General features: G+C 39.2%; 1 protein-coding gene across 1 annotated transcript; it reads left to right on the top strand.

Moving 5' to 3' along the window:
* The first annotated feature begins 7,224 nt into the window (after positions 1-7,224).
* On the top strand, positions 7,225-13,646 carry ZNF706 (zinc finger protein 706). Its single transcript, XM_057735241.1, has 4 exons — positions 7,225-7,358; positions 10,543-10,679; positions 12,539-12,646; positions 13,342-13,646. Exons 2-3 carry the CDS (start codon positions 10,545-10,547, stop codon positions 12,632-12,634), a joined length of 231 nt encoding a protein of 76 aa, XP_057591224.1. The 5' UTR covers positions 7,225-7,358; positions 10,543-10,544; the 3' UTR covers positions 12,635-12,646; positions 13,342-13,646.
* The last annotated feature ends 11,195 nt before the right edge of the window (positions 13,647-24,841 follow it).

Below are 24,841 nucleotides of genomic sequence, written 5' to 3'. Positions count from 1 at the left end.
GCCAATTTAAAATAAGGAGTGGGGGTGGAGTTGGAGAAGTTCACTTCCTGGTAGGTTCATGGCCCAGACAAATCAGATGAAAGCTGGTGATTTGGATTAGAATAGTGGCAGTGGAGGCAGTGAATAGTGGACAGAGTCAATGTATATTTTGGAGTAGAATCAACATGACTTGGCGATAGATTGGAAGTGCGGGCTCAGGGACTGAAGGGTACCAGGACTAACAATGAGGATTTTGAAATGATGATCCCAGTGGGTGGCAGTGCCTTTACTGAGGTAGGATAGATAGATGAGAAGGAGATGTGGTCATGGCAATGGAGAGAATATTGGACATTCTGTTCTTTATTATTCTAAAGCAAGTGGTGTTTTCAATATATAACAGATTTACTGAGATATCATTCACATACAAAGCACTCAACTCAATGATTTTCAGTATGTTCACAAAGTTGTGCAATCATCACCACAATCAATTTTAAAGCATTTTCATCCCCAAAAGATAATCCACACCTATTACCCACCACATCCACTTTCCCTCAATTCTCCCAGCCCTAGGTAACCACTAATCTACTTTGCTTCAACAGACTTACCTAGTCTGGGCATTTCATATAAATCCGATCACACAGTACCTAATCTAATCTTTTGTGACTGGCTTCTTTCACTTAGCATAATGTTTTCAAGATCCACCCATTTGATAGCAGGTATTAGAACTCCATTCCTTTTTGTGGCTGAATAATACTCTATTTTGTGGATACACCCCATTTGATTCACCAATACATCAGTATATAAACATTTGAGTTATTTCTATTTGGGGACTATTATGAATAGCCAAAATGCTGCTTTGAACATTCATGTACAAGTGTCAGTGCAGATGTGTGTTTTCATTTCTCTTAGATATAGACCTAGGATTGGAATTTCTATATCATATGGTCACTCTATGTTTGACTTTTTGAGGCACTGCCAGAATGTTTTCCAAAGAGGCTCGCTATTTTACACTGCCACCAGCAGTGTGTGAGGGTTCTGATTTCTCCATACTCTGTTCACCACTTACTATCTGCTTTTTTATCATAGCCATTTTATTTTAATTATTTATTTATTTATTTATGTTTTTTTGGCCATATTTCATGGCTTGTGGGATCTTAGTTCCCGATCAGGGATCGAACCCAGGCCTGTGACAGTGAACGTGCCAAGTCCTAACTGAGGCAGGAGATAGACGGGCCCCAAGGTGAGCAGCTGGAGTCTGCCCTCTGTGGACAGATACTCCAAGATAGAGAGAATGGCAGGAGCAAAGAGATGAGCTTGCCCAGATAAAAGATAAAGAGACCACATATTTCTCATTCTCAAGGAGACCTTCCTGACGACACAGGTGTAGGAAGGCTCCTTGGGGACCTAAAAGGGAGGGGGCACTACTCCATAGTAAACGATGTCAACCTACCCATAGGACCTCTTCGCCAGAATCCATCTTGGCTAAGAGACGCAAGCATACGCAAGGGAGGACCCCGAGATGAACCAAATGCAGACTCAGAGCCAAGCAAAGCAAGATGATTGGCCAGAGGAAACCTGGAAGAAATGCCCCATATAAGTGATTCAAACTACCATGAGGGTACAGCTCTCTCTCTGGGTACACCCTTGTGTGTCTGTTCACATGTACTCTTTCACCTCCTAATAAACACTTCACTTGTTTCACTACTTTCCATCTCTTTGTGGAAATTCATTTCTACAAAGCTGATGAGCCAGGGGCCTTGTCACTGGCCACTGGCCTCATGGTCTAGTGGCTAGGATTCAGCCGTCTCACTGTTGCAGCCTGACTTCAACCCCTGGTGAGGGAACTGAGATCCTATTTCAAGCCACTGCAGGCTGAGGCAACCACCAGGGAATTCCCAATCATAGCCAATCATAGGTGTGAAGTATTAGCGCAATGCTTTGATTTGCATTTTCCCAATGGCAAGTGACGGAGAGCATCTTTTCTTGTACATACTGGCCATTTGTATATCTTCTTTACAGAAATACCTAATCAGAGTTGTTGCCCATTTTTTAACTGGTTTATGTCTTGTCATCAGTGCTTTAAATGTCATATCTAAGAAGGTTTTGCTTAACCCAAGATCATGCAGATTTACTCCTGTATTTTCTTCTAAGAATTTTATGGTTTTAGCATATACAGTTAGGTTTGTACTCCCTTTTTTTAAATTAATGTTTGTATATGGTACAAGGTAGAGGTCCAATTTCATTATTTGCATTTGGATATCCAGTTGTCCCAGCACCATTTATTGAAAGGGCTATTCCTTTCTCCATTGAATTTTCTTGGCCCCCGTTTTGAAATCAATGTGAAGATTTATTTCTGGATTTTCAATTCTATCCCATTGATCTATGTCTATTCTTCTGTGTGTGCCACAGTCTTGATTACTGTAGCTTTCTAGCAAGTTTTGAAATTGGGAAGTTTAAGTCCTCCAACTTTGTTCCTCTTTTAAACATTGCTTTGGCTATACTGATGTGAGGAAGAACACTCCTCCTCTGTGTGTCTCCTCTATTCTCAATACTTACTTCACTATAACAATACTTCACTGCTGATACCAGATATGCAGGTTTTCCAAATATCAAGAAATTTTGCAGCACCAGGTAGGTGTCCCACAATGTAATTCAACTCTGACACTATCAACCTGGAGATAGCATCAGATCCCACTGGTTAAGGATTTAGTCTTACAAGACTGCCCCCTCCTCCACTTCAGATGCCAATTTCGGTCCAGGTTGTTACCTGTGCTTCTGACTGACGGGCTATAACTCAGAGGTTCCTACAACCCCCTCTGTAGGTTTGATTTAATTTGCTAGAGCAGCTCACAGAATTCAAAGAAACATTTACTCATGTTTAAACTGTTATTATAAAATATAATATATAGGACAGAGAGTGAGGTCCAGAAGGGCTCTAGATGCAGGAACTTCTGTCCCCAGGGAAGTGAGGTGTGCTACCTTCCCAGCATGTGAGTGCCCCATTCACTAACCAGGAAGCTCATCAACTCTTGTTCAAGAGATTTCATAGAGCTTAATCTCCAGCCCTCTCCTCAGTTGCCTTCCCTGAGGTCAGTGGGTGGGGCTGGTGGTTCAATCATTTAATAACTGGATTTTTCTGGTGACCAGCCCCAACCTGAGGCCATCTACGGGTCCCACCCTAAGTCACCTCATTAGCATAAATTCAGGTACGCTCAAAAGGAGCTCCTTATAAATGACAAGAAAACCACTCCTAACATTCAAAACAGTCTGAGGATTTTACGAACTTTTTAGGAACGGGACAAAGACCAAATACACTTCTTATTACACCACATCTGGGTTCCTCAGAACTTCCAAATGAACTTCAGCATAAACTTGTTGATTTAAACAAAGACATCAGCTGAGATTTTGATAGGGAAGTGCATTGAATCTGCAGAGCAATTTGGGAACTGTTGCCATCTTTATAATATTAAGTTTTTTTGATCCGTGAACATGGAATGCTTTTCCATTTATTTATGTCTTCTTCAATTTCTTTCAACGATGTTTTTTAGTGTTTAGCATGTAAGTTTTGCACTTCTTTTGGTAACTTTACTTCTAAGTATTTTATTCTTCTTGATGCTATTCTAATACATCACATTATTTTTAAACCTGTTTTAACAGCTCTGAAATTGAGATGTGTCTTACAATCAAGAGTATAAATTTTAGTATCGTGCCTTCAACTGTCAGCAATTTTTTTTATCTTAGTGGACATAAATGTGACTTACAATCAATAGCTTCTTAGATTCAGCACCATATAGCCCTAAATATGAAATGCCTGAAACATTGAAGTGGAAAGGAAAAATAGGCATTTGGGGATATTAATTCAGAATCAGAAGAGAAGCCTGAACTGGAGATAGAAATGTGGGGTCATATGAAGTTCATTACTTAAAGCCACAACTTTTCCCTTTAGGCTAAGAGGGTAGAGAAGACAACAGAATCCAGGTTGCAGCCCTGAGAAATCTCAACAAGTAGAAGCTGAGTAGAGGAAGAAGAGCCAGCGAAGGAAACATTTTTGTTTTGAGTCTATTTTATCATTATTGCTGTTCTTATTGTCAGTAGATGGAAGGACCTACAGGGCCAGGAACTTGCCTCCTTTGCCTCTTTTGTTCTCTAATGAACCCTTGAGCTAAGCACTCCACTACCCCCCTCACCAGCCCCCCCACCCCACCCCCTGCTACACTGTGTGGCTTGTGGGATCTTAGTCCCCCAACCAAGGACTGAACCCAGGCTGGGCCCTTGGCAGTGAAAGCACCTAAACACTGGACCTCCAGGGAATTCCCAGCACTTCACTACATACAGATATTAACCTACATGCCACAGATAAATTGTGGAAAATGATTCAGAATAACCTATGTTTATCCAAGAAATAATATATTGACTAACCACCCGCTCTTTCACCCCTGAAAACCTGACATGAATACAAATAAATAATTAAGACTTTCAGGTCTTCAGATAAGCACTTTAATCTGATTGTGATTGAGATATAAAATAGACACAGGCTTATTTCAGTTTAACCTAGAGTAATTGTCTAAAGGCAGAAGAGGAAAGTCAGTAGAAGTACTGTAGCATTCATGATAAAAACCAGAACTATGTATAAAAATTCTTCTAAGGAGTTCATATCCCATTCGCTGTCACATTTCTATAACATAAGTAGGACACCAGCTGGTAGTTATGCCAATTCATCTGGCTTTCATTTACTGTTTGTCACTTCACAGATGTTGAATTTTATCCAATCCTTTTTTCATTTTTTCCCCTTTGTATTTCTTTATATATATATATTTATCTTATTTTTGGCTGCATTGGGTCTTTGTTGCTGCTGCGCATGGACTTTAGTTGCAATGAACGGGGCTACTCTTTTGTTGCAGTGCGTGGGCTTCTGCGTGGTGGCTTCTCTTGCTGCAGAGTATGGGCTCTAGGCATGCGGGCTTAGTTTCTCTGCAGCATGTAAGTTCTTCTTGGACCAGGGATCGAACCTGTGTCCCCTGCATTGGCAGGCAGATTCTTAACCACTGCACCACCAGGGAAGTCCCTTTCCTTTGCATTTCAAATGCCCTAACCATCATATGAAGTTACCATAATACCATATCCTTCTCCACCATGGGAGATTTTGACCCGAGAGGACATTTAGCAATGTCTGGAGACATTTTCAGTTGTCACAACTGGAGATGAGGTGCTACTGACATCAAGAGGGTAGAGGACAGGGATGTTGTTAAACATCTTACGGTCCCTAGGACAGCCCCCATAACAAAGAATTATCCAACCCCAAGTGTCATTAGGACCAATGTTGAGAAATTCCACTGACGGGGATAAGTTCATATGTACAAGAAACTTCTAGGGGCAAAGTGCATAGCTTTTACCAATTTCTCAAAGGTGGTATAACTCAAAAACTTAAACACTGGTGTTAATGGATATTTCATCTGGGCCTTGGTAACAAGTGACATTAACCTTTTTTCACAACAGAAATCACCTCTCTAGTTAAAAAGACACCTCTGCCAATCAGATTTCCCTGTCCCTTTCCATTGTCCAATCTCATTCATGGCTAGACAAACACAGCTCTTTGGATTTCCTGTCTTTAAGTTTACCTCATCCACCTCCTATTAGCCAGGTTCATACAGTTATTATGGTTATAGTGACTACTAATAATTAAACTATAGCTTCATGATATGGCAATAAAAGTCTTGCTTTCTTTTCAATTCCTACCACGTTTCATATGTTGCTAAGTAACCACTGGGTATATAGTGGTGAAAATGAGTTTACAATTGAATACTGGAGAGATATCAATAAAATGTGAACATGTAACTTAAAACTGTAGCATGGAAGGGAGGGGTGAAAAGTGAAGGCAAGAGGAACTGAAATTTGGATGAAAAGGAAGGACTGAACCAGCAGATCGTTGTTGTTGTCATCGTCTTCGTATGCCACCCAAATGCAATAAGCAGTTAACTCTTTCCTGGCTATTTTCAACAATTTTGTGATACATATATCCCAGCCCAGGTAACTTGCTATGTATTTACGTTCAACTAACATTTCCTGGGCACTGACAGCCAAATTTGGGAGAGTGGAGGCCGTGATCAAGCTGGGAATGTCAAATGCAAGAGCTTCCTTTGTTGTTGTATCTGTAGTTCTAATTACAAACCAATGTGCGTTGGGGGGCAGAAGGGGTTGGGGGTGGGGGTGGAAGGGGAAGAAAAAGGCAATGTCTAACATGCCCTTTCCAGATAAGACATTTAATAATCGTTACAACCGCCATCACGCTTGATTCAGATATTGGAAATTAGCTGTCGTAGCCTATAAATTAAGACCCCCCCCCCAAAAAAAAGGTCAACTTAACCATTTCCTTAAGTATTCACAACTCAGTATATCGTTAAGTAGTCAGCCTGAAACGGTCAGGGAGATCTAGCCTGCAATTTTCAGTGAGACCGTCAGGCGTGACTCTTGAACTCACTAAAACCCCCAGATTGGTCAAGTAACCGAGGTTTCCGTGGGAACGAGGTAAAGGGCAGCCGGTGCGACGAACAATGGCTGCGCGTCCCAGTTAAGGGCCTCCCGGCCAGCCTGCCCCGCTGGGGGCGGGGGCGGAGGCGGCGGTGCGCCCGGGTGGCGGGCTCCCGGGTCGGTGACCCACGCCGCCGCGGCGCCGGCGCTCCTCTCCGGGACCCTCCCCAGGCCGGGGCACTAAGGAGGGCGCTGCCGAGACTGGAGGCTCGTGAGAAGGGACGCGGGGGCCGAGGCCTGGCCGCCGCCCGAGTGAGCAAGCGACTTGTGAATCACACTGCGGACCGTCACCCGCCAGGACCGGGATCACGCGGCTCCCAAGGCCGGCTGAAGCCGCCCAGACGGAGCACGCGGGAGGGGAGGGGCGCCGGGAACACAGCGCGACGTCCCCTGCTGTTCCCGTCTCTGAGGGGCCGTCGTCCCCTCCAGGAGCCGCCCCCTCCCGCTTATGTAATAGAGGCGCGCTGCCATTGGCCCGCGCGACCGGAAGAGGCGCAGGCGCGCATGCGGGTGGGGGGGGCGGGGAAGGCCGCGACAGGAAGGCCAGTGGGCGGGGGCTGCGCGGAGCAGGCGACGCTGGGGCAACTGGGAGAGCTGCGCGGCGTGCGCGAGCACGAGGTGTAGTGGCCTCCGCCGAAGCTGAGGCGGCGGCGGGCGCGCGCGGCGGCGGCGGCGGCGGCGGCGGGTGCGAGGCGCGGGCCGTTGTGCTCCCGGCTCTCCCCTTTCCCCTTCTTGGCGGGTGGAGGAAGCCGAAGCGGTGCTGGGCGCGCTCCCCTTCCTCTCCCTCCGGCCACCTCCCCCGGCCCTCTTGCGCCGCGCGGTCTCTCCGACGCAAGACTGTCCCGGCCCGGGTGAGCGGCTGTGGGGGCGGCGCTGACGCCGCGGGACGCCCGGGAGCCGGGTGGGGGCCTGCCGGCGGGGTCGGCGGGGACCGTGGGGGGTCGTCGCGGGTCGCGAGGGGCCGCCGGCCTGCCCCGCCTCCCTGGGGGCGGCTGAGCCCGTCCTGTCCCGGCGCGGGCCGCGCGGAAGGAGGGGAAGCTCGGGCGCCTGCCAGGCCCTGCAGGTGGCCGGGTCGCAGGCTGGCCGCGGCGGCGGCGGCGGAGCGGTAACCTTACCCGCTGGCGACAGCAGCTGGTCGGTTTCTCGAGGCTGGGGCTCCCCGTGGCCGAAGGGGCCGGGTTTCGGGCAGCCGAGGCCTCCAGGAGGCGCGTCTCGGGCCGGGGTCCGTGAGGAGTGGCGGGTAGGTAGGGGCTGTGTGACTCGGGGTGGCAGGAAAGAGGAGGGAGCTCTCCCAGGCGGGAGCGGCCGGTCTGGGAAAGAAGGTGCGCCGGGCTGCAGCTGGGCTCAGCGAAGTGCTGGGTGAAATAGACCTTACTTGCCGGTGCTTTCACCCTCTCCTCTCCAAAAGGGATGTAGTTTAAAAGCTAGGGTCGGGGTGTTGGTCACTGCCTGGGCCTTTTCGTTTCAGATGCTTATGAAGAATGATCCTACTTCCTGGATCCAAAATCTTTTTTTCTCTTACTCGTTTGTTTTGGTTTTAAGAGGACTTTGGGACAGTGCTTACTTGTTGCCTCCTGTAAGAGCTCCTTACAGAACTCGTTTTTGGAAGAACTCGTTATTCGCTCTACTACTTTCCTCTTTGCAGCCCCCTCGGAAGACCATGCAAAATAAGAGTTATATTAGAAGCCAGCTTTTAGATACTTGTGAAAGACTTCGTGCCCCTCAGTTTGTTGCGTTTAGTCAAGAAGTTATGCTTATATTTTGTAGAAAACTCGATTGGCTTGAGAGCAAGTCCTAAGTTGAGCTGTCCAAAAGCAGGTGGTGTGTTCATTTGCATTTCTGCTTTCGGAAAGGAAATCGATGCAGCGTGTTGCTAGAACTTAGGTGCCTGTCTTACATTTAGACTGAGTCGGTTTCCTTTACCTGGTGTTTTCTGTTTTAAAAATAAGAACAAGCAACCATAGTCTTTTATTTATTAAAGCTTTTATGGTTTTTTGTTGCTTTTGTTAGATGACGATGAAAATGGGTTAAATGTATTGTTCGTGTTATATTTTAGTAGAAATGGTAACTGCAAAAGTTAAAAATGTGTATGTAATGACATTGCTTTGTACAGATAACTACCTGAAAATGTGGTCAAAACAGCTAATAACTTCTAGATATCAAAGAAACCTCTAAAATTAGTAGTTTGCTATTTTATATGTTTTTTTCAGTGTAAAACAAGAGGTTGCTCATACAATTAGTGTATTAACATTGTGTGGAAGAGGGCAGATGCATGAGAGCACTGAAGTATTCTAACCTAAGTTACTGATATTAAGGCATTGAGACATTAAGAATGTTATAAACATTGGGTTGCATAAGGATTGAATACCTATCCAAATAATACAAAAGTAACCAAATCTGTTTCCATGGGAATAGGTTTGTAACCTTGCCATAAATATACTAAAAAAATCAGTTCATTTGGCTTGGAATTAATAAGGATTTTGTTTTTTAAAAATAACAAAAATGGAAGTTTAGTCTTCAAGGGCTAACATCTGGTAATATTTACCATTATTTGGTGGGAATGGGGTTCTTATATTAGGCTAGCATACTAAAACATTTTTGTAATTTGTTAAAATATTCAGCTGGCTTCCTAGAAAAGGATTGATCCTCCTTTATGTTTTGACTTTTAGTTCATTGTTTAATGCTAGTGGGAACTTGTCCTATCAGAGTGTTTATTTTTTCAGGTCTCCTTTTTCTTTTTGGGAGAAGCTCAGATGTTTCAGTGAAATGCTTTGACCTCATATCTGTTAACTAGTTAAGGTTCCAGTTAGAAAAAGCTAGCACTCTTTTCTGGTGAGGTTATAGATCCATTGTGTGTTCATGCCATGCAGCGACTTTAAAGTTTAAAATTTAATTGCAGTGCTAGTCAAGACTATCCATAGGAATCCTACTTAGATCCTATTTTAAAGTATTTAAAAAGCAGCTGAGACTCATTTTTATGAACAGGTTTAACTTGTGTTGTCTTAAAGAAGTCTTTAATTTTAATGAAAAAGTGAAAGTTTTTTTTCCTTAATTCTTTAACCCATGTTCATTTCAGATCATCAGCAGTAAAAAGTGGTATCTTTCATTTTTGTAAAGGTACCTTTAATCTTATTTAATTTGTCCAGCAATCCTGTGAAGACTTTTTTGTTGTTGTTGTTTAGAATAGCAGTGATTTTATGAAACCTAAGTATTTAAAACAATGGTTCCTATTGCTTGTATCAGCTCCTTTAAAGACATTAGATGACAGCTTTTATTTCTCTTACAGTTGTAAGAATCTCAGGCCACAACAGTGAATACTGGAAGGGAAAGTTACCTTTGCAAACGATCAGACAAGTGATTGAGGAAGGCGCTAAACTGTTTTTAGTAAACTTTTGAAGATTACATATAGGAAAGTGTACAATTCTTAGGTGTATAGCTCAGTGACTTTTTACAAGTGAACGCACCTGTATAACCATTACCTAGATCAAGACACAGAGCAGTATCAGCACCCCAAAAATCGCCCTCCTGTCCTTTCTTCCCTAGGGTTACTTCCCGGATTAGTTTTGCCTGTTTGAACCTTATACAATTTATGTTCTTTGTATCTGGCTTCTTTCCTTTAACGCTGAGATAAACAATCATGTGGTTACTTGTAACAATAGTTCCTTCTGTTTGAGTGCTGCATAGTATTCCACTGTAGAAATCTGCTACAAGTTATTTATCGATCTTACTATTAATAGGCATTTGGATTGTTTCCAGTTTTGGAAACGGGTGCAATGAACATTCTTGAGCTGCATCTTCTGCTGTACATACATTTGCGTTTTTGTTGAATATATACCAAGAGTGGAATTGTGAGATTACAACAAAGTAGACGGCTAGTTTTCTACAGTGGTTATATCGATTTAAACTCTAGTAGCATTGTATGAGAATTTGTAAATCCATGCATTTTGATTTACAAGTGTTCCTATAAAACAACTGTCCAACTCTTGATGTTCTCATACTTAGATTTCACTCTAATGCCTCCACTTCTGTTTTTAGATATGGCTCGTGGACAGCAGAAGATTCAGTCTCAGCAGAAAAATGCCAAAAAGCAAGCTGGACAAAAGAAGAAACAAGGACATGACCAAAAGGCTGCTGCTAAAGCTGCCTTAATATATACCTGCACTGTCTGTAGGGTAAGGGGAATTGAAAGACATAGCTTTCTCGTGGCCAGTTCTTTCATTAGAGATTGGTTTGTATAGTTTAAAATTTTGCAAACATGTCAAGATAAATGCTTTACTTGAAATAGGAGATTTGAGAGCTGGTTGTGTTAAGAACCCATCTTCATTCATCTATCTTTTTTTTTTTTTTTGGCCGCGCTGCATGGCCTGTGGAATCTTAGTTCCCTGACCAGAGATTGAACCTGTGCCTGCCCCCTGCAGTGGAAGCTCAGAGTCCTAACCACTGGACCGCCAGGGAAGTCCCAACAGTTATATTTTTTGCGTATCTCCTCTGGCCAGGCACAATTCTCTTCGTGTTAGTGAAAAGAAATGAACAAAGCAAAATCCTTTTCCTCACGGAGAATAAAGATGTCTTCTTAAGGGCAAATAATACACTTTGAACTTTGTAAGAAAGTCAGACTTACATTCTTAATTTAGAGCTATGTAAGATACCTCTGGTTATATAATTGGCTTATTTTCTCCCTTTGCTAAATTCGTAGCTATGGTGTCAGCAAAACTAAATGAAATGTATTCACATTGAGTGCTTTTACTAGAATTAATGTGTTTTATTAGATTTGAAGAATAGTTGTTAACGACTGCTGTTGAGTGCTTACCAGGTGTGAGACACTGATCCATGTGTTTTACATGTATGAGCCCATAATTCACACAACAACCCTATGGCATAAAGTACTTTTATTCTCGTTTTAAAGAAGAGTAAGTTTTGAGTCATGGGGACTAAATAGCATGTGCAGGTTCACCCAGCTAGTAGGTAAAAGAGCTGGGTCTGAACCCAGGCTGTCCAGCTCCAGAGCCCACCTTCTAGACCACTATACAACACTGCCTAAAAGAAGTTTCCCTTAAAAACCTCTCCAAGCCAGGGTCTCTTTTTTGACTGTTTGTTTAAGCTCACCACCCTTGAAGTTAGTGAATAAAAGTGCCAAAGGAGAAGTGCATAGTGAGGTTGCTCCAGTTACAACAAACTTTTTAAGCCTCATGCCTGGGTAGAATTGGTAGTATGGATGGGAAGTGATCTTGATAAGACTTAATTCTGGGACTAAAGTTTGTCATTTATTGAAGTCATTACTGATGAAATAGAAGTCCTTAAATACAGAGAAGTTCTTGTTAATCTAAGAGAGGAAATCTATTACGTTAAGTAAATTGTTCGTGTTGAGCTTCCATACGTGTAGTGACATTGAGTAGCTTCTGATTCTGTTCAGAAAGAGGCAAGGTAAATGTAAATTTCACTAAATTACTAATGAAGAAATACTTTGACCTAGAAGTACTAAAGTAGCTCATATATTTAAAAACTCAAAACAAAAAAAATGTTTCTTTCATGTTTTATCGAGTGTAATGTGCTAAAGAATAAGTAATTGAAGGTCCCTGCCGGGGTAAGTCAGTATAGTGTAGTATTTGAGATTTGAAGTACCTAGTACTAGGTTAAACATAGGTATTGGACAAATTAAACTCTAGGTTTTAGTTTCCTTAGCACATAAAATGAGGATAGTAGGACCTGATTTAAGATTACTGGAAGGTTCTGTGAGAATTTTGGTTAACATGCTTAACATAATGTGTTTGGTAAATGTTACCTATTGTTTACTGTTAATCAGATAAGAAGAATACTTCATTCTATGTGACCCTTTATATGTGAAATGTGGGAATATGCTAGGAATTTCTTTGTTACAAGGTCCTTTTTCATATGCCAGCCATTAAGTTATAGGAATTTAAAAGTGTTTTGCAATAGTTGTCGATTGTAAGCAGGCTCAGGACTTGAAAAGTTAGCACATTTTTATTTCATGAGTCAGGTCTAACTCTTCTTGCACAATTTTTTAAATTAGACACAAATGCCAGACCCTAAGACCTTCAAGCAGCACTTTGAGAGCAAGCATCCTAAGACTCCACTTCCTCCAGAATTAGCTGATGTTCAGGCGTAAAGTTGTTTACAGGTAATTGACATTTTCTTCTTTTCATTCGTTAATGTCAAGGTTGTATACAAGAGCAGAATTATCTTCTGTAATTGTAAAATTGATTTCTGTCTTCTAGCTGAGACTTCATTACTGCCCCCTTTTAAGTTAATGTTTAACTTTACACTTGTTAAAAGTCCATTTCCGCAGACCATATCCTTTCAGTGCTTTTGAAACATCCAAGTTTTTACCACTGTAGCCAAAAATGGAATGAGGTGATGCTGGCCAGCTCTGGTCCAAGGATGGAAGTTTTCCAACTTAAAGAAAATAGCTATTATAAAGGTATTTGAGGGTCTTGCCCCCAGAAATGATGCAGACCAAAGTTTATGAGTGCTTTTTTGCAGGTATTTGACTTAGAGTGCTTAGCAGAGCTTGTAAATACATTAAAATAAAAGGCAAAGTGTAGGCATTCGCTGTATAAACTTGGTAGTAGCTTGAAAATAATCAGTTTATACTGTCTGTGGCGTTGGATTTTTTTTCTAAATGGTGGTGATGGTATATGTATGAGAATTACTTTTTAAAGTAAATTCATCAAAGGTCTGTTTATAAAATTTGGTTGACAGATCTGTCAGACTAACTTCATAGCTTAGGCATGTTGTGCTTTTTTAGACATTTGAAATGCATATCAATCACATTTGTGTAATGCATACGTTCACTGAAAATTTTATCTTTTGTAGGTGAATTCGTGACACCTTTGACTCTTCTACTGTCTCAGACCTTAGGTAACAAACCTGCAGCTGCTTTTCTAACAAACTGTTGATCAGCAAAAATAAAGGGGCTACAGAAACACTCATTTTTATGCTGTTCCCTTTTGGGCTTCATGCAAAGACAATTCTGTGTAAATGTACAGTTGACTCTGATTTGGAAATCTGAAAATCAGTCCATCCTTGTTATAAAAAATTTTTTTACAATTGTAATTATATTGATGTTCATATTGTGTAAAATAACTCATTTAATAAAGTAGTACTTTGATTTTACAACATGACAGGATAAATGGTTCTAGAAATTCTGTTCTAACTTTCTACATTATTTGCCTTATAAAAATCAAATGAATTCATCAGCTAGAATTGCAAGCGCAATTCTTATCTCCCTTTCTCAGTTCAGAGTTAAACTAGAGCAGACTCATTCATTAAATTTGTGCACACAATTTTATTGGCAGCTGCTGACCTAGGTGAAGAATGACTTACCTGCTGCCTTAGTATATTGCAATCATGTGTCCTTTTCCCCTTTGATTGTTTCCTGTGATTGAGGTTGGAATATTTCAACTTGCTGTGTGACCTGGCTATACCTGCCAGCCAGGTATAGCCTGTAGATAACTGATAAATTCCTTAAAGTGGTTGGATTGTCAGTGAGCCCTTCTGAAAAATGAGGTTCTGGAGTATATGCCACAATGAAGTAATCAGCCTATTGTTTAATACAAAATATGATGGAACATATGTGAACTGGTAAAGATCTTTTATAAATTATACTTGATTCTTTAAAAATTGTTCAAGTTCTTTAATTTGAAATTGAAATTCATAATTTTCAAAGGAGTTTTTGGAAGTTAGTAACGATTTGGCCAATTTATGAAAGGCTTTTGCATTAACAGAAAGATTGGAGTGACTTGTGACTGGGTTAATTGCCAGAACCTTTTCCTTCCTTTCCTTTTTAAGTGAGCAGTTGATTTTAGGAGTTTACTTTGTGCTGGTTCCTAAAATCAAAGACTGTGTACAGTGTGATTTCCATCTGAACTAGAAAAGTATTAAAATAGGCCAATGTCCACATTTTTTTGGCTCTAAGGATGGGGAAGTGGGTTGTTTCTGATGAATGAGGTAAATCCTACCCAGTTAAAAAAGACTAATTTTAGATTTCTTCTAATTTGATTTTGCCAACTATTAATACAAGTGAAACCGCTGTAACTTAGTTTAAATTTTAAAGTTGATATAATAGAAAGAACACTCGAATATTTACTGGTAATTGCTTAGAGCCGCAAATCTGATCCTGTGGTTTATACAATGCATTCCCTCTTTCTGCTGTAACTCATCACTGCGTGTGTTTTGTAGCTGTGCATATTCTGCCCACCTTGTTTGTCTTCACTGTAAGTTTAAAATATTTCCGAGGAGACGCTTCAGTAGTGATAGTTTCTTAGCAACTCCTACTCTTATACTCTTACTTTAAACTAGTCATTTTTTTCATGTATTTGATTTCCTCAGTTTCAGATTTATTATCTGTGAATTCCCAGTATGTTGGCTACCAGAACATTAGAGTGTGCCTGATTGCTTACATTGGGTACTACAGAAGTTCAGGTTAAACTACAACTTAAAAGTTTTTAAAAGTGCTTTGAGCATATGTGTGTTTATGTTAGTAACAAATCATTTAAAAACCTTTCACAAGTTTTGGTTTAATTTTTTTTTTCATTTGTTTTACTGACTGTAATTCAGAATAAAAGCTTTATGTTCTTGTATTTAACCCTTTTTTTATAAGCAGCTGAAGACACCATATTTGACTTTAGATCTCAGTGATAGGGAAATGGCTGCATTGATATTGCATAAGACATTAATTCTTATACTTCATGTGAGGATTATTAGTGCAGTCCCCTTTTTTTGTGTTTGGCTTAAATCTCCTGTAAGGGGAGGATTACAGTTTTTAAACATCCTTATTACTTAATTTGAAGATTCTTTAACAGATCACAGCAAAGTTTGTTATAAAACTGTTATGGTGTCTTCAAAGACTTGATAAAATACACAGAATTGCTCCTTTTGTATTTTGTATTTCCATTAGTTGCCAAAAGGAATGGGGTTTAAGATTAAACTTGTTTCCATTCTCATTCATATGGCTCTACATCCCCATGTTTAACTGACACACTGGGGGCTCAGTTGTGTGCTGTAATGTCTTATTAAAGAAGATATTAAAGAAAACTAAACTAGTCTAATTTCTTCTACATTTTAGGAGGTTTTATATTGCCTTCCCCCCCCCCTTTTTTTTTAATTTAGAATTGTCTTTTGAGTGTAGAACTTGGTGGCAAGAGATTTCTTTCATTTCTAAAGGTTTTCCCTTTATCTATTTGGGGTCTGTAGAATACTTCTTAAGAATAAAAGGAAAAACCTTGCTATATTGAATAAGTATTGGAAGGGGGAAATAATTGGCTATTAATATAAAAATAATACTAAAAAAATGCTTAGATCAGTTAATTGCATTGAATGGATAAGTCCTTAAAGACATTGATTCAGATTTGAGATAACACTTTTGGTTTTATATTAAGATACTGTATAGCTAATTAATCACATCATAATTAAAACCTGAGATGTATGTAGCATGAATAAGATAGACTTTACCAACATTACTATTTTATCCCCCCTTTGTTTTTCATTTTTTAACTATGTGGAATGTACTGTATGTTTTAAAATGTGGTTAATGTAGAGGCCTTTTTCTGTAATACAGTGATTAACCACAGCCCAAACTATAACTGACATATCATATTTAAACCTCTGAGTCTGCATTAATTCATTTGAGCTAGAATTTTCATTTTGGGGGTAGTTTTTGGTCTGGTTTAGTGTTGGTTAGAGTTGATACACTTTTTAGACTGTACCACAATGAAGATCAACACTAGGGGGTTGTGTTTACTGTGACTTTACATTCTGAGATCTTCCAGGCTACGTTAATTTTATCTGTTAAAGTTTCAGAAAAATCTTAGGTGCCCCCAGTGTGAAGATTTAATAAAACATCTGTCTACTTGGCTGAGAAAATAGATGTTTTATTAATGAAAGTACAACCTGCTTTTATTAATTGTGGATTACCATATTAAACTGAAAATTAAATGTCTTCTATTTTAAATATTCTTTGACTAAACTGTTTACTAAGTTTCCATCTTTTGGGAGTTTTTTTGTTTTTGAACAGCCATTCTTCAGCTTCAATTTTTTTTTTGTATGTAATATGGCTCCAGATTTAAAATCTGCACATACACAGACTTAAGTCATTTATTTATAGCCATATGGGCATATCTATATTGTGAAGTAATTATGTTAAAATCATATTCCTTTCTAATTATTTTTTAATTTATGCATTGTTTCTTTACGTGATATTAATAATAATGGCTTAGGGTTTTGTAGACATAAGTACCTCACTTTATCACTATCTTCTGCCTTGTAAAATTCAGATTGGGACTTGCATTTTGGATTCTATTTTATTAAAATTTTAATTAGGAAATAGGCCATCATAATATTTCCTCTGTAACAATATAACAACGTTTCTCAGAATGAGGTCTATAGCTAAGGTGACCACACATCCTGGTTTGTCAAAGACTATGTTGGCTTAAATATTGATTTAATATTAATTGATATTTAATATCAAAGTAATATTATAAGTAAATTATCTCTTATATCTTAATAATGCCTCCTTTTACTCACATGCATCATCAGTTTATAAGATCAGCTGTGTAAAACAACTGAAGCCCTTTTTTTGGCCATGCCACACAGCTTGTGGGATCTTAGTTCCCTGACCAGGGATTGAACCCAGGCCCACTGCAGTGAAAGCACTGAGTCCTAACCATTGTACTGCCAGGGAATCCCCTGAAGTGCTTTTTTTAAATGTAGGTTTTTAAAGAAAACTATGATACCCAGAAGTTCTTACTCATTAAATGGGAACATGGGGTACTGGCAAGGTTTGTCTGCTAAAGGCCTTGAGTCTATTTTATTTAATTTTTAAAAAATATATCCTACTAAGACTTAAAATATCTGGTAAAATTAACTAGATTTTATTTTGTTTTTTTTTTTTAAGATTTTTGATGTGGACCATTTTTAAAGTCTTCTATTGAACTTGTTACAATACTGCTTCTGTTTTACTGTTTTGGTTTTTTGGCCCTGAAGCATATGGAATCTTAGCTCCCCGACCAGGGATCGAACCTGAACCCCCTGCATTGGAAGGCCAAGTCTTAACCATTGGACCACTAGGGAAGTCCCTAACTAGATTTTAAAACTCTGAAATGCCTTTATTCACAGGCATTCATATAAACTTTACGTTGTTTGTACCATGTTGTTCAGACTTTTGTCTCCTGATCATCCTTTCATCCAAAGGACTTAGGGGAGATAGCCATTTGGAATTAGAGGTATACTGCCTGTTAGTATACAACACTTTTACTGAGGAAGGAATGGAAGTCTGAAGCATTGGCTGCAAGCTAGACATCCTCTGGGCTATAGTATTGAAAACTTAGGGCAAATCTTTTGATTTTGATACAGGATGCTTCTACATATTATTTGATCTGGATCTCTGAAATTTTCTCTTTTATAAACTCTTAATTTGGGAATACTTATAAACATACAGAGAAGTTGTAAAGATAGTTCTTGAATCGCCTCACCCAATTTCAGTTTACCCTTATATTGTTTGCCAAAACTAAGAAACCATCATTGATATGTTACAGTCAACTCCAGTTAATCTATAATATCCTTTGTGTTCCAGTCCAGAACGTCATATTGCATTTAGTTATCATTTCTTCTTGTGGTCTTGTGGTCTCTTGTGGTCTGTGTTTCTCCATCTTTATCTTATTCTTTTTGACCTTCACAGTTTTGAGGTACGTGGAAGTATGTTGTTAGAATGTCTTTCAGTTTGGTTTTGTCTGATGTTTTTCTCATGGTTACGTTGGGGTAACGGGTTTTTGGAAAGAAGACCACAAAGGTGAAGTGCCCTTCTTATCTTGGGGATGGATGACTCCCACACTACATCATTAGTGATGTTAGCCTCTGTCACTTGGTTCAGTTTTCTCCACTGCAAAGTTACTATTTTTTTTTTCCTTCCATATCCTCTCTTTTCAAAGTAAGTCCAGCCCTTACTCAAGGGGAATAGGGATTTAGCTCCACCTGCTGGAGGGGAAAATATGTATATTATTTGGAATTCTTCTGTAAGGAAGATTTGTTTCTTCACATTTATTTATTCAATCATTTATATACACATGGACTCATAATCCAGTACTCTTACTTATTTTGTTATTCATTTTATTCTGGCTTTGGCCATTGGGAGCTCTTTGGAATTGGCTTTCATGTCCCTTTGACATGCCCCATCCCTTTTTGAGCATTTCCTTATTACTGCGAGAAGCTCCCGGCTAATCTTGTATGTTCCCTGCCCCAGCCCTAGAGTGAACTATTTCTCCAGCGAGACCTGATTCCTTTTATTGGAGAATGGTATTTAGAAACCAAGATCTAGGCACTGAGTTGGGCGGTGGGAGTGGGTTGTTCCTTTTGTTTTTAATTATGAAACGTTGAACCTTTTTCCACCATTAGCTTATGTTATCTTTGGGTTGTGGGGAAGAAAAGTATCGTTCTCCCAGATGGTTAGGTGGTGGACTCTGAATGAGTAGTTTTCTGTACATCATTATTGAAGCATTCTCTTTTTAAAAGATTTTTTGTCATTAAAAATTTTGTTTTTGTTTTCTTAAAGCATTCTAAGTTACCAACATATTTGTTGAGAATAATACGTGAAGTTGCTTTTTAAACTAAAGCATTATATAAAAGCAATTTATTATTTAAAAAATATAACAAAGGCCCCTAATCTTTAGAAATTAAAATGCATTTTAGGAGATAACATATATATTTACATAATTTTTGCCTATATGGTTAAGTGCTTTGCATGTTTTATAGGCAATCACTTCTACAGGAATATATAGGAAGGAAATGGTGTGTGGGTTGGAGAGGTTGGTCTGTGCCTGGAAGGATGGGGAGTCGCTGGGGAGGAAGAGGCGTGAATAGGGGAAGAAAGGTGAGGGTGGCTGAGTGAGCAAAAGCTCAGGCAAGTACATAAAGTTTCTTTGAGAGAAAGTGAGTAGGCCAACTAGAGCATAAAGCTTGTGAATGAGAGCCTTTGAGCCCATGGGTGAGAGCAGGGAGCAGGCATTAGAATGGGACCGGATTGTGCAATGCGTGTACCCTGCAGTGAGTAGTTCATATTACTCCCAACACTGTGGGGAGCTTTTCAGGGCTTGGGGGCAGAGCAGTGACATGTTACTAGGAGGATTAGTACTTAACAGTGAGGTATGCTGTTGGTACTATTTTGATGAGATCTTTTTACAATCTCTTGCACTTTCTTTGTCCATAGTTTAACTTTGGATTATTCAAGGTCATTAAGAATGCAGGTTTACAGGCAGAATTTTGCTTTGCTGTAATGCAGTGGTACTCCGAGGACCCAAAGAGCTATATTTAGGGATGTTTGCCCCTGCTCTAAGTGGTCCCAGACTACAGTATGTTTCTTCATGATATTTGTTGTCTACTTCATTATCAAAGTAATACATTTTCATTATATATTGAATTCTGGAGAATATAGTAAGGTTGAATTTTAAAAATTCACCATGACAAAGTTTTTGGTGAATATCCTCTCTCACATACACACACATGTGCATATGCATACATGCAAATCTATTTTTTAAGTTAATGCATACTTTCATGTCATTTTTTGCATATTATGTTTTCATACTTTGCCATTTCACTGACATAACAAGTGGAGTTTTTTTCATGTTATAAACTTTGTGTAAGTGAATTTTTGCGGCCATATAATGATCCATTGGGTAGATTTGCTGTAGGTTTTTTTGTTGTTTAACAAATCTGTTGCTGATCATTTAGATTTTCTCAGATTTATGTAGAAGGCTTTATTTCCACATGTAGAGTTAAGCATCATAAACTTTAAAGTTCTTGCAAGGAGATAGGTGATGAGATTCTGAAGAATGTGTAGTATTTTATTAAAATAGAAGATGAAAGAGAACCTGAGTTGAAGGCTGGGTAGCATAGGAGAGCAGGTTACGCTTGACCTTGAATATTATTGCATCATGTTCATTTGAATACTAGCACTTTTCCATGAATTTGGTAACTTAAGCATGGCATATTTACTTAATTTCTAGCGGAGCTTGAACATCTTAATTATATTTATTAACCATTTATATTTTCTACTTTTGTGAATTGTCCACTACCCATTTATTTGTTGAGGTCCTCTAACTCTATTCAGTCTGCTATCCACCATAGTAAACTAAGAACAGGAACTTGCCGGGGACAGTAGATAGCCAGGGTTGTGAAATCCATAACTTATTTTAAACAAAGTACCAAAATTATAGGATCTGTTTACACTATGTGCTGGACAGATAAAGTATAAAACCACAGTTTGCACTTAAGGCTTTTTTTTTTTAAGAACTTTTATTGAGATACAGTTAACAGACAATAAACTGCGTATATTTAGTTTGTACAATTTGGTATCCCAATCTCCCATTTCATTCCCCTCCAACCCTCTCCTCTTTCCCCACGTGGTGTCCATATGTTTGTTCTCTACATCTGTGTCTCTATTTCTGCCTTGCAAATGGGTTGATTTGTACCATTTTTCTGTAGTCCGCATATATGTGTTAATATACGGTATTTGTTTTTATTCAAGGCTGATGAAGTTTGCTCTTGATTTATTGATACCTGCCTGTTAGTAAAGAAATAGGATGGTAATTTTTATTATGTTAAATTGGTTCAAGTTACAGTAACAAAATAGCCTTTCATGTTTCTAGATCTTTCTAGAATTCTCATCTGTATTTTAAGTTCTGTTACTTCATAATTCCATACATGGATTTTTGTAGCAACAAAATAGACTGTATTTAAGCCTTGCTTTGACTAGCCAGGAGTATTTCTAGTAGGAACAGAGTTCCTTACTGAATAGGATAGGAGATTATTTAAAGCTGTAGTTGAATGACCCAGTGAGAAAAAGGGCAACATCTAGGTTAACATTTGGTTCTGCTTTTCCCTAGTTGAATGAACTTGGACAGGTTACTTCACTTTTCTGAGCTATGGTTCCTTCTGTCCCCTTATAAAATGCGGAAACTAATACCTACCTCAAAGGATTGTTGGGACTTGAAGAGTAAATGACATCCTGAGTATAAGTACCTGCCCAGTCACTGGTGCTTGATAACTGTTAGCTTTCCTCCCACTCTCTTCCTTTCCCCTCCCTCCTTACTGAAACGTAGTCTTGATTATATGTCTCACACGTGCCTTTCTTATTTTTTGCCTGTTTCTGCTTGTGCTTTTTCTAACTGAAATGCTTTGTCTTCTCTCCATCTAAGCCCAGTCTCTTCATGTAGATGTAATTCCATCCATTCTTTAAGATTCAATTCAAATTCTGATTTTTTTTTGAAAGTCAGCATTTTAAAAAATGTATTAAATGTGGGAAAGAGGAATACACAATAAACATGAAACATGACTGCAAACTATTAAAAATAGTGTCAGGAGACTAAATTTTAGAAGGGCAAAGTTCCTGAAAAGCAGTAAATAAAAATTATTTTCTTGTTTCACTTAAGCGGCAGTAACAAGGAATGGGTGTTGGGTAGTGCTGCCTAAAGAAGTCCTATTTATATGCCATGTATTTTGTAAGAGTCTCACTGTAAAAATGAAACAAACCCAAGATGATGAAATACCAAGGCGACACGTGGTCTCATTGAGTTTTCACTTGGCCTTGATTAATTACAGCTCAGAATGCTATAAGAACTTGCAGAACTTGACATTGTTAAGTCTGAACTACTGTCATTCTAGGAAAATAATACAGATGAGAAGCTACCCAGAAGGGTAGAGATAGGTGATTTGTGTCTTGATTTTCAAAAAGCACAAAAGAGAATATTAAAGGAAGTGCAGGATTGTAAACGTACTCTTTAATCTCTAGGTAAGTACATACGCTATCTTTTCACTGTGAACCTCTCTTTTTTCTCTCTTGGGCTAATTTCATGTATAATTCCAGTCACATCCCCTTCCTCTGAAGCTGTTAGGTACCTCTGTTGCCCACCAGGTGCACACACACACCTGGGCTGTGACTGAGTCCTCCACATCTGGCCCCACTGCGTACTTGCAGCCAGCCCCTTCCACTGCCCTATTTGATTCCATGCTCCTGCTACTGTGAATTACTTGCTATTCCTGAGTTAACTCTCACTGCCCCTTTTCCTCCACACAAGTTTTCTGCCCTTAATTAGGTGCCACCTTTCTTCTCTTCTGTTCCTTTGAGGCCTATCTCTAACCTTTCCTCACGCTCTCCAGTTCTCATTCTCATAGCCACTGTGAGAGCTTTTTATCTTTTCAGCACTATTTGCACCATTCTTTTAGGATCCTTAAGAAAAGCAGTCGGCTTTTTTTTGTGGCTACTTGAATGTTTGTGGCAGAGCTTGCTCCTGCTTCAAATGGAGCTTTCCCTACATTGCAGGAAACCATTCTCATTGATCTTGTGAATTTTTTTTTTTAAACTTCTTTGGATTTACTTTTAGATAACTTAAGCCATATACAGAGTATTTGTTACAGGCAATGCCATACATGTAGAATACTTCATAGTTTACAAAATATTTGTCCTTTTCATGAGCTGCGTATAAAAGTACACCTGAAGAAGTCAAGGGACAGCTTAATAATATGTCTTTAATTTCAGCAAGGCAGAGTAATTTATTGTAATCATGATAGCAAGATTTCATATAGGCAATAGTACATCTGAGTGGACTTAAACTAATTTTGAACTTCTGTATTGATGTGTTTAATAGATATGTGTCAACCTGTCAAGTTCCATAAAGCTCTGTCCTGTTCAGTTTAAATTGTGTGTGTGTGTGTGCACATGTGATCAGTTTACAGAGGACACAAAGTATGGAGGGAAGCTAAAAGAGAATTACAATTCAGAGTTTAGGCTGAAACACAGGTGAAACCAACAAGAAGCAGTTTAAGTGGGAGAAATGTAAATCTAGTTAGGATTTATAGAAATTGCATTTGCAAATCCAAATTACGGGCAGGAATCCATCTTGGTATTTTTTCATGTAAGAGCCAATGTGTTAGTTTATTGTAGGCTTTTTATGAGTCAAGCGTGATTTCTCTGCTTTAAAAGGTAGGAATGTAACCTTGATTTAGAACACATGAATCACACAAAGCCATCTTCATTCATTGATAGCCAGTTCTCATTTGAAACTGGTGTTTGATTTTGAGTGTCTTTGTCGTTTTTAAGTGAAACATTGCTTAGCTAGATTCCATTCAGTGGAGGAAGAGGTCAAGGATGCTAAGTAGACAGTAAACTGTTGGCAACTTTCCAGGTGTCTCCCTTGCAATTATGCTGTTCTAGGGGCGATGACCTCACTGTAAGAAGAATCATTACAATAGCTGAATCTGTCCAGTAGCAGAATGGCTTACTTTGTGGAATGAGCATCTCTTCCCCAAAGTTCTTAGCAAAGAGATTGCTGATGATGTCTGGGATAGTGCAGTAGGATTTTCCTGAACTTGGCAGGAGGTAAAGTAGATAGACTCCAAGATCTCTTCTTACTCAGCAATTCTGTGATATCAGGTAATTCACAGTGCTGGAGGTGCTTGGATTGTTCTGTATTTTGATCAAGTTTTATTGAAAGGAAAATAGAAAAAGTAGTGGGAAGAACTGCTCTTATTATTTTAACATGTAAACTATTTGATCTTTATTTGTCCTCATCTTTCTCAGATGCTTATAAATTGTAAATGGGGGGAATATTGAGTCAGGATAGGGAACAGGATGCCTTTATCACATTTGGATTTGAGATATGCATCTGACAGCAGGGTGTATTTATGGTCAGTATTCTAACAGGCTCCTAGATGTCACACCTAGTTTAGAAGTGCTTCTTTTTATCACCTGGCAGGTGGTATTGTAATAATATATAGTTTGTGAAGACCATTCTTGATGTCAGTGGACTCCATACTTAAATAACAAGTTCTGTCAGTAAAAAAATTCTATACACTGTAAATTATATGCATGTACTTTTGTTGTAATCATAAAGGCTTCACAAAAAAAGAGACATTAAAATAGGATAATATGAAATAAAATTCTAATATTTTCTTTCAGCATCCTAGTAGATCGTCTTTAGTACCCGAAACATACGTACCTCACTTTGGAAACCATTGCTCTTTGGCATAGAACTTGGGATCTTGGTTTCCCATTTGTTTTTAAGCTGAAGAGTTTCTAGCAACTTGTAGGTGCATAGATCTATGTAAATTAATAAAAGAATATGAAATGTAAGAAGGGGCCATGCTGTGTATAAAATGTTTTTGCAAAGCATGTGAAGAATGTAAGATACATGCTCTTGAAAAGTAGACTGCTAAAGGGCGGGTGGCAACTTTTTTTGAGGATTTAGCACATGTAGTTTGGAACATGATGCTGGGATTTAAGAGAAGTCAGGACTGAAGAGAGAGATTTGCATTAATATGCGTAAGG

This window comes from Hippopotamus amphibius, chromosome 5 (assembly GCF_030028045.1).
Source record: "Hippopotamus amphibius kiboko isolate mHipAmp2 chromosome 5, mHipAmp2.hap2, whole genome shotgun sequence".
Classification (NCBI taxonomy): Eukaryota; Metazoa; Chordata; class Mammalia; order Artiodactyla; family Hippopotamidae; genus Hippopotamus; species Hippopotamus amphibius.
The sequence above is the reverse complement of the archived record's forward strand: the minus strand, read 5'-3'. Positions and strand labels throughout refer to the sequence as shown.